We start from the raw sequence: 10,320 nt of genomic DNA on the forward strand, positions 1-10,320 counted from the left end.
TTCATCCGAGGCAAGTGCAGGTACTTATGCTTCCTCAAGGGGTGTGTCATCATCTGTTTTGGCATCGAGTTCCGAATCACCTATAATAGCAATGACCTCTCTTCCTTCCACCATAATATCTTCATCCGAGGCAAGTGCAGGTACTTCTGCTTCCTCAATGGGTGTGTCATCATCTGAAATTGCAACGAGTTCACAATCACATACTTTAGCAATGACCTCCGTTCCTACCATCATCATTTCGTCTTCAGAGGCAAGGGCAGGTACTTATGCTTCCTCAATGGGAGTGTCATTATATGGAATGGGGTCGAATTCCCCGTCACCTACGTTAGGAATGACCTCCGTTGAAAGGAGCACGATGTCGTCATCAGAGGCAAGTGCAGGTACTTCTGCTTCCTTAAGGGGTGTGTCATCATCTGAAATGGATTCGAATACCCCATCACCTACTTTAGCCATGGCTTCTCTTCCTTCGACCAAACTATCTTCATCCGAGGCAAGTGCAGGTACTTCTGCTTCCTTAAGGGGTGTGTCATCATCTGGAATGGATTCGAATACCCCATCACCTACTTTAGCCATGGCTTCTCTTCCTTCGACCAAACTATCTTCATCCGAGGCAAGTGCAGGTACTTCTGCTTCCTTAAGGGGTGTGTCATCATCTGGAATGGATTCGAATACCCCATCACCTACTTTAGCCATGGCTTCTCTTCCTTCCTCCATGATATCTTCATCAGAGGCAGATGCAGGTACTTCTGCTTCATCAAGGGGTGTGTCATCATCTGAAATGGAGTCGAATATCCCATCCCCTACATTAGCAATGACCTCTCTTCCTTCGCCCAAACTATCTTCATCCGAGGCAAGTGCAGGTACTTATGCTTCCTCAAGGGGTGTGTCATCATCTGTTTTGGCATCGAGTTCCGAATCACCTATAATAGCAATGACCTCTCTTCCTTCCACCATAATATCTTCATCCGAGGCAAGTGCAGGTACTTCTGCTTCCTCAATGGGTGTGTCATCATCTGAAATTGCAACGAGTTCACAATCACATACTTTAGCAATGACCTCCGTTCCTACCATCATCATTTCGTCTTCAGAGGCAAGTGCAGGTACTTATGCTTCCTCAAAGGGAGTGTCATTATATGGAATGGGGTCGAATTCCCCGTCACCTACGTTAGGAATGACCTCCGTTGAAAGGAGCACGATGTCGTCATCAGAGGCAAGTGCAGGTACTTCTGCTTCCTTAAGGGGTGTGTCATCATCTGAAATGGATTCGAATACCCCATCACCTACTTTAGCCATGGCTTCTCTTCCTTCGACCAAACTATCTTCATCCGAGGCAAGTGCAGGTACCTCTGCTTCCATAAGGGGTGTGTCATCATCTGAAATGGATTCGAATACCCCATCACCTTCTTTAGCCATGGCTTCTCTTCCTTCGACCAAACTATCTTCATCCGAGGCAAGTGCAGGGACTTCTGCTTCCTTAAGGGATGTGTCATCATCTGGAATGGATTCGAATACCCCATCACCTACTTTAGCCATGGCTTCTCTTCCTTCCTCCATGATATCTTCATCAGAGGCAGGTGCAGGTACTTCTGCTTCATCAAGGGGTGTGTCATCATCTGAAATGGAGTCGAATATCCCATCCCCTACATTAGCAATGACCTCTCTTCCTTCGCCCAAACTATCTTCATCTGAGGCAAGTGCAGGTACTTATGCTTCCTCAAGGGGTGTGTCATCATCTGTGTTGGCATCGAGTTCCGAATCACCTATAATAGCAATGACCTCTCTTCCTTCGGCCATAATATGTTCATCCGAGGCAAGTGCAGGTACTTCTGCTTCCTCAAGGGGTGTGTCATCATCTGAAATTGCAACGAGTTCACAATCACATACTTTAGCAATGACCTCCGTTCCTACCATCATCATTTCGTCTTCAGAGGCAAGTGCAGGTACTTATGCTTCCTCAATGGGAGTGTCATTATATGGAATGGGGTCGAATTCCCCGTCACCTACGTTAGGAATGACCTCCGTTGAAAGGAGCACGATGTCGTCATCAGAGGCAAGTGCAAGTACCTCTGCTTCCTTAAGGGGTGTGTCATCATCTGGAATGGATTCGAATACCCCATCACCTACTTTAGCCATGGCTTCTCTTCCTTCGACCAAACTATCTTCATCCGAGGCAAGTGCAGGTACTTCTGCTTCCTTAAGGGGTGTGTCATCATCTGGAATGGATTCGAATACCCCATCACCTACTTTAGCCATGGCTTCTCTTCCTTCCTCCATGATATCTTCATCAGAGGCAGGTGCAGGCCCTTCTGCTTCATCAAGGGGTGTGTCATCATCTGAAATGGAGTCGAATATCCCATCCCCTACATTAGCAATGACCTCTCTTCCTTCGCCCAAACTATCTTCATCCGAGGCAAGTGCAGGTACTTATGCTTCCTCAAGGGGTGTGTCATCATCTGTGTTGGCATCGAGTTCCGAATCACCTATAATAGCAATGACCTCTCTTCCTTCGGCCATAATATGTTCATCCGAGGCAAGTGGAGGTACTTCTGCTTCCTCAAGGGGTGTGTCATCATCTGAAATTGCAACGAGTTCACAATCACATACTTTAGCAATGACCTCCGTTCCTACCATCATCATTTTGTCTTCAGAGGCAAGTGCAGGTACTTATGCTTCCTCAATGGGAGTGTCATTATATGGAATGGGGTCGAATTCCCCGTCACCTACGTTAGGAATGACCTCCGTTGAAAGGAGCACGATGTCGTCATCAGAGGCAAGTGCAGGTACTTATTCCTCCTCGAGAGGAGAGCCAGCATCTGAATCATTGCCCAGTTCATCATCAACCCTCCCATTGTATGTTCCCGCTTCTAGTTTGTCGTCAGGGGCATATCTTCTTCCCTCACAAAGCTCAGTGAATCAAATATTATCTACCCATCCAACAAAATCTCCATTGGGATCAAACTCTTTTACATCTTTCCTCCCAACACCAACATCCAGCCGGATGTCGCTCCCTGCTGCTGTCACTTCCAGCCTCCTATCAACGGCTATTACTAGTTTGCCCTCAGCATCCGCGTTGCTGTCAGACATAATCTCCCCTTCCTCCTCTCTGCTTTCGCCTGGTCAGCCAACAGCAATACCAGGAACCTACAAGCAAGAACCAACGACTGAAGGAACAACGATCACTACAACAATACCAGGAGGTGCGTAGTCTAGAAGTGAATACATGTTTTTCAATCACTCATTATGACATGATTTAAAGAATGCATTTAAAATAAAAGTTATTTCTTAAACACGATACTCATATACATATATACCCTTTGCCTTTAGTTGCACCAAGCATTTCAAATCCCAGTCAGAACGTCAATGCATTTTTCGGGGAAAACGTCATCCTGTCATGTGATGTCACAGGAGTGCCTCAGCCCAGTGTCATGTGGTACTATAACACACAGGTATGCAGTGTTTATGTATGTTCAATTGATGGGCAAAAGCATCTTTGAATTAATCGAAGCAATAGCTCTTTAAGGTTTCAATCTTAAGGTAAAATTATCTTCATCCCGTTTGCGTTATGGTGTTACGAATTCTATTTCTACTATAGAATACCATTATCAAGACAATTCTTGTCACATTAGTAAACAAGATGAAGGTATGGGTCCCAGTGCTGTTTTGACGTGTTATACTTTTATATCATTAGTTATCCAACTTTCTTCAACAGCGAGGTTACAATGCCAAGCCTGTTTATGGATGTTCTAATGATGGGCAAAAGTCACTTTCAATTACTTGATGGAATATTTCTTTAAGTTTTCAATCCCTTTTACTTGTTTTTAGTATCACCCCTTTTGCGTTTTAGTGATTATTTTTCTGATATTGAATACCATCATTAAAAGGCAATTTCCATTACATTACATTAACACCCATGTGATCAGTTATCTAATTTTCTTCAACAGGATATTTACAATGCCAAGCCTAACGGAAACAACTTAAGCCTTGCGTACGTAACTAACGACAACACTGGCGACTACACGTGTGTGGCTGAGAACTCAGTTGGTGTGGCTAATGGAACAATACATGTACAGATAAACAGTAAGTCATGAATCGAAGAGTTGTTTGTAATCTAAATGAGACTTTGTGATGAAATCCGTTTTGTTGACTCTTTACTTCACCTTAATACTTAACATGGTAGGTTTCTGGCAACATGATTCGTATGTGCAAAGCATTGCATTTTGTTGATTATTTCCAAGTAATCTGCTGACCTGGCGGAATTAGTTGTATACATCCAGTGTACAGTGACACCAGAAAACAACGTCACGTTTATCACAAATTTGAGTTGGGGTACATATAAAAGAATTATTGTTTTATGTATTTATTACACAACTTTACCGTAACTACCGTCCCAAGAACTTTATCCACAGATAGTGAAAGCTAGCAGAGGAAAATAACCCAATCAACTGTCAATATGAATATATGGATATGGGTAGGGATGACTCTTTCAACATAATACATATATGCCGTGTCGGGTTCATTTGATTTAAGATCCGAAAATACTTTTGAGAAGTCAACAGTAATCCCTTGTGAGTCCCGTTGAGGAACAGCATCGAAACTTCATTCTTTACACAAAACCTCCTCGTGAATTATTGAGATACACAGACGTGCGTGTCAAAAAACTGTTCTTTCGAAGAACATCCAACTCCATCAGAATATTTAAAAATGCAAATGCCTTGTAGCTTAATCACATATCATTGTGAAATATTGATACGTGTAACTTGGTTTGCATTTGATTCTAGAGCCGATAACAATTTCTGTGGAGAAGCCAATAGTTGTCCTGGAGCCTGACAGTGTTACACAGTTGTTGTGTAAAACGAAAGTTAAACCGCCTCCTAAATTTACTTGGAGCAAATATGGCGGAGGACTGGACCTACCTACCGACCCAACAATTGTAGATTTTGGAGACGGGGAGATGCTACTGACAGGCGTCAACAACAAAAATATTCAACAGTATGAAGGAATATACATCTGCCACGCTGATAATGGTGTATCTACAAATGAGGCATACCTGGTTGGTATGTGTAACAGGAATATTACACTACATGCACATGTGTTTGTTTTCTCAATTGATTATTATATGATCTTTAAATTAAAGGTACTCATTTAAGACATGTTTTGAAGTTGTAAGTAGCCGACGTGCCATATAAGATGTCATTAAATAATCCTCATACCATCAGAACAACACACATTTAATATATTGATGCAGCTGATATATTGTCTGACATTCAATACACAAATGCTCTTTGTTTCAGTTGCTGGTAATACTACCAAGACACTGGGCAATAGTTACAAGTTTAGTGACATTGGCATGCAACCTGGAGAGGCTTTTCAGTTAGTAGTTTCAATCCCTCTTTTGATATGCATGACGCGAACGTACATTTTACATCCACATAACCAAAGGCGATTCTTCTCTCTCCAAAAACTTCTTTTAAATATGGTAAATTATCTTCAACATATACCTTACTACAGCAGCTTCCAATGTATGTTTCTTGCTTTTTCATAAACCTCATGTGTTCATATCAACATTTGAAAGACTGAATGAGTCACACACAATTAGTAAACCGATGTATGTATATGTGTGTATAAAGAAGACGATTTACATTCAGTGCCATGTGTGTTCCTGGGACTGTGGACGCTGAGGGTTTATCACTGACAACCACATTTGCATCTGTAAGTTACTTGAATTCTATTCTGACTCCAGAATTGTGTCGTTTCATATACATTCCTGCAGTCAGAACGACACCCGTGTACGTTTAAATTAGTTTTTGTAAACACGCACCAGGAGTCGGGAACTTTCATCTCTGCGAAATGAATTTATATTATCAACTGTGACGCGTTTGTTTCGTTCTGTAATTCATAAATATTATAATTTACTGGAATCATACCACGTGTGAATACATACATTTCAACAGTTGCTGCCATTGTCGTGCAATTTCAGAATTGAAAAAGGTGGTATTACATGTCTCCAGTGTAATTACATGACATGTTTGGCACAATTAACATTTCAGTGTAACCATCTTATCAATCTTTCTCCCAAATGTACTCAATCCATCCAATTTCGTAATAAGGCACAGTTAACATATTTATTAAGACCTCAATGTGGGTCACATGAACTGTTTTAAATGTAGTAATATAATAATAAAGGGAAGAAACTAAAGTTGAAATCATGTACATGGAACAGATGAACACCAAACTATTGCTTCTGGAAGGATCATTCATTTGTAGAGTGAGGGAGAATGTAGGAATGGGTGAATGTAGTTAGGTTATCATGTATTGGAAAACGTTACGATACCATTCCCCCTATGTAATGTATGTAATTGCCACATGAAATTCATTTTGTACGATATCACGATTTATCAGTTTGGGAAGATATTTGCTTCAGTCAGCCTGAGTCTGGTGTATATATACAATAATGACAGAAAGAAATGCATTCTTACAGTCTCGATGGCCCGAAAGGATGCCAGGTGATATTGGCATAGGAAATGTGACTTAGCGTTTACAATGAAAATTGATCTCTTTTTTTTTTTTTTTTTTAAAAGAACATGTAGAGATTGATTGAGAGTTATGTATGCATGTGGTAATGTTAGATATACAGTTTCAATCCGTGGTGAAATGCATATTTTCTCCACGGAACATGCCAAGTAAACTACAGAGGTTCTTCAAAGGTTACGATTCCCAGATGAAGTAGAATTCACATGAACACACAGACATAGAAAATGCAGTCCTGGCAAATATGACATCGTTGAACATCCTCTTCAGTCAGCCAGCACTCTATGGCGTGTTCTCTGATTCCAAAGTCCATTCACAACCCTTCAACATCTAAATGTGCAATATGAACATAAGTATGTTGATATTATTACTAAGTATTCCACGTTCAGCTATAGTTTGAGAACTACGAACATGCTAGAGACTTGGTAAAATAATGCAAACGCTCATCATTTTGCTTTGCAAGTCAAGTGGTTCTGCTGAAAAGCGATTATTTGGGTTTGATCTTTATTTCAGACTGACTCTATTTGTGATTCAGCCAGGAAGGTTAGTGTTCTCGCTAAAGACGCTGGACCTGTCACGTGGTTTATAAGGTAGTGCATCTAAGTATGTATCTATACGCACGAAGTATCTGTAAAGAGGACATATTGAGTTTGTGAAGCATAAACAGAAAGGCGTCAGTCAATGTACATCACGCTTGTGAAATAGTTTAAATAGCACATTAAACCGTTAAATAGCAGATGGGGAATTGACCGATACATGGACATTCGCTTTTTCCAGGCTCGATGGCAAGGCAGAGTTTGTGAACGAGACGAAAGGAGCAGTATTGTCCAGTTACGTAATAAAACACTTTCTCTCTTTAGTCGATAATACTTGGAAATTTAGAATGTGATGAAATGATAAATGATATGTAAAGCTTATTAGTTTACATAATATAGAAGCTCTTCCATCATAATTGCATTTACACAGGAATGCAATGCAGCAATATGTGTTTGAAGGGATTCATTGATAAATGACTTTTTCATTTCATAGCAGCTGACGCTCCAACTGCACGAGATGTACCAATGTCACAACTATCCAACAAAGCAACTGCAGTCAAAGGTACTCCCTGTTAATGGGGATGGGCGCGGTGGAATTTGTACCGGTGCAGCAGTGTTGTCAAGGAATGTTCAGAAATGAATACAATGTGTATTGCACAATGTATTTTGAAAAGTACAACTGGCACGGATTATTTGAACCCACATTTTGTATTTGTTGTTACTAAGTCAATCAAAAGGTTGAAGTGATTGGACCACACATGGGTGTATATTTTGTGATGATAATGTAGAAGGACGGTTTCGGGAATTTATATTTATTAGCATTATTCAAAAAAGGGATACAGAGTGTTTAACAATGTTTGAGAAAAGATACATATTAGAAAATGTTCAGTTATATATTTGAAGCTACGGGCATTTTGAAGTACACTTTCCAAATGTTCAAATGTTCAAAACCACCATCGTTGTCAATATTCCATTTACGGCAGAACTGCAAAAACTAGTGAAGGTACCATTACCTTTCCACATGATCATGCAAACTATCTATTTACCGCACTACAACATTGAAAAGAAGACCCTTCTAACTGTGCATACCATTGTTCCACCTACTGCACTCCAACATCTAAAAGAAGATCCCACTTTTGGTCCATATGAATGTACCGACTACTGCAATCCTAGATCAAAGAGAAGATCCTATTAACTGTTCATGCCAATGTTCCATTTGCTGCAATTTAACATAAAAAAGAAGATCCCACTAACTATATATGTCAGTGTACCGTTTACTGCAATCTAATATCTAAGATCCCACTAACTGTCCATGCCAATGTACCGTGTACTGCAATCTAATATCTAAGATCCCACTAACTATCCATGTCAATGTACCGTGTACTGGAATCCAACATCTCAGAGAAGATTCCACTGATTATCCATGTCAATGTTTCAATTACTGCAATCAAGCATCTGAAAGAAGATCTCACTAACAGCCAATGTCAATGTGTCATTTACTCCGCTCCAACATCTAAAAGAAGATCCCACTAACTGCCAATGTCATTGTGTCATTTCCTCCACTCCAACGTCTAAAAGAAGATCCCACTAACGGTCCATCTCAATGTTCTGTTCAAAGCACCTCTCACCTGTGAAACATGTTCCGGTCCTCACTGCGGTATGGTTCCTGGACCAGACACCCAATGTCCCAGTATGACATCATTCTGCATGACCACTATCAACACCAGGGCTGACGGAAGGAAGTCAGTTACTAAAAGGTCGGTATTTCTTTCCTCCTAACACATATATGCACGTACCTATATCTTACTACTTTCAGTTCGTGGTCTCGTAATCGACTTGCATTGAGGACATCTTTGCTCTTTCATTCATATTAAATGATTTAATTAATTCCAGATTTTGCAATTTTTCTTAATCGAAATATATACTTAAGCCTCTTTTAATGATCAACGTGTATAATTAGACACGCAAACTTGTATTAAATATAAACAAGTTGGCAATGATAATAATCACTGAGGGAAACCTAATTTGAATATTGATATGAAAGGGCTATCTTTTCCTTTTCATTCGAACCGTTGGGGCAGGCCAGTGGTATTAGCTCTAGATGGTCACGTGTTTGACACTGCACATACAGCTCGTGTGAAAAAAAAAAATTAATGGTTTCCCCCATGACGATAATGTTGGTATGTTGCAAAAAGCAATGTAAATTCTCCTCTCTATCATTCAGCCACGTTCTTTCATTGTCCAATATCCAGTTGTGTCTCAGCCAGCGACTGTGAGACGAAATGGTGGCAGCTAACATCTACTGAGGCCAAATGTATGACACCTGTGCCAGGAAACCCAGACAACGAAGACTTCACCTGCAGCTACTGCTGCACAGACTCGGGGTGTAACAAGGACGGGGTACCCAAGAAGGACACACTGTACAAAGGGAATATATAGTCATAGAGAGAACGACATGTGATATAAGGAAGCATGGGAATATGTATGTGTAATAGAATATCTTCTTCTTGAGGCGAAGGTTCAATAAAACAAAACAATGCCAGCTGCTTCTGTGGACATGCCAATGTGAATATCGCAATATGAATATCGCATCAAACGTATAACTTAGGACATGCATGTGACATTATTGGGACATCTTTAGTATATATATGCAATGAAGAGATAATAGTTGACGACCTTACTTTCATTTTTTTCAAATGCATATGAACAAGTTGTGTAGTAAAAATAAATCTCTTTGATCAATTTATTAAGATCTGATTTTCAAACTTCAGTAACACTCTATGTGTGCTGACAGGAAAGAAACAATGATAGTGTACCATGTACAACTGGTGCACTAATCAGACAGCTGTCACATGTAACTTATGAAATGCTTCAAACATACGATTTCTAGTATGACACAGGTAAACGTCTTTTTTCCAGTGATAATAGTTCGGTAAAGGCACCACTATTCCCTGGCATTTATCATGCGTTATTCTTACAAATGTGTGTCCCCTCACCGTTACACATTTTATCAAACTCTTCATCAATTAACATTTTAAAAAACCAAGACACGTCGTACTACTTGCTTAAATCCCCACCCTGACTATAAATAGCCCGCAAGGTGGCGGTGTTTCAATTTCGAACAATGACAGACAATGTAAACACAACCGAGTGTCGAGAGAAGCTTTTTGAAAACCATACGGGAACAAGATCACCATTGACCGTCAAACTTCGTATCAGCTTGAATGACAAACCCTGGATACCACAAATGGCTCCA

At 40.3% G+C, this 10,320-nt stretch overlaps 2 protein-coding genes across 2 annotated transcripts; one reads left to right on the forward strand and one right to left on the reverse strand.

Moving 5' to 3' along the window:
• Positions 1 to 24: 24 nt before the first annotated feature.
• LOC125379206 lies at positions 25 to 2,253 on the reverse strand. Its single transcript, XM_048395433.1, has 6 exons — positions 2,001 to 2,253; positions 1,761 to 1,853; positions 1,161 to 1,613; positions 921 to 1,013; positions 321 to 773; positions 25 to 173 (listed from the first exon to the last, which is right to left on the reverse strand). The coding sequence occupies exons 1-6, from the start codon at positions 2,251 to 2,253 to the stop codon at positions 25 to 27; spliced, it is 1,494 nt and encodes a 497-aa protein (XP_048251390.1).
• On the forward strand, positions 2,252 to 9,808 carry LOC124152588 (hemicentin-1-like). The gene is made up of 11 exons (XM_048395434.1): positions 2,252 to 3,197; positions 3,325 to 3,446; positions 3,942 to 4,077; positions 4,779 to 5,054; positions 5,292 to 5,370; positions 5,646 to 5,709; positions 7,042 to 7,118; positions 7,306 to 7,358; positions 7,561 to 7,626; positions 8,683 to 8,821; positions 9,317 to 9,808. The coding sequence occupies exons 1-11, from the start codon at positions 2,252 to 2,254 to the stop codon at positions 9,501 to 9,503; spliced, it is 2,145 nt and encodes a 714-aa protein (XP_048251391.1). The 3' UTR covers positions 9,504 to 9,808.
• Positions 9,809 to 10,320: the final 512 nt, after the last annotated feature.

This window comes from Haliotis rufescens, unplaced genomic scaffold, assembly GCF_023055435.1.
Source record: "Haliotis rufescens isolate VD_foot unplaced genomic scaffold, xgHalRufe1.0.p SCAF_14, whole genome shotgun sequence".
Taxonomy (NCBI): Eukaryota; Metazoa; Mollusca; class Gastropoda; order Lepetellida; family Haliotidae; genus Haliotis; species Haliotis rufescens.

Bases quoted from the DNA above. Each gene is read 5' to 3' on its own strand.
- LOC125379206 (XM_048395433.1), bottom strand. From the start codon at position 2,253: ATGGCTAAAGTAGGTGATGGGGTATTCGAATCCATTCCAGATGATGAC. The intron at 1,614-1,760 runs GTGATTCGGAAC...ACTCCATTTCAG, and splicing joins AGAGGTCATTGCTATTATAG to ATGATGACACACCCCTTGAT. The intron at 174-320 runs GTGACGGGGAAT...TTGCAATTTCAG, and splicing joins GGAGGTCATTCCTAACGTAG to ATGATGACACACCCATTGAG.
- LOC124152588 (XM_048395434.1), top strand. From the start codon at position 2,252: ATGGCTTCTCTTCCTTCCTCCATGATATCTTCATCAGAGGCAGGTGCA. The intron at 5,055-5,291 runs GTATGTGTAACA...TCTTTGTTTCAG, and splicing joins AAATGAGGCATACCTGGTTG to TTGCTGGTAATACTACCAAG. The intron at 7,627-8,682 runs GTACTCCCTGTT...TTCTGTTCAAAG, and splicing joins CAAAGCAACTGCAGTCAAAG to CACCTCTCACCTGTGAAACA.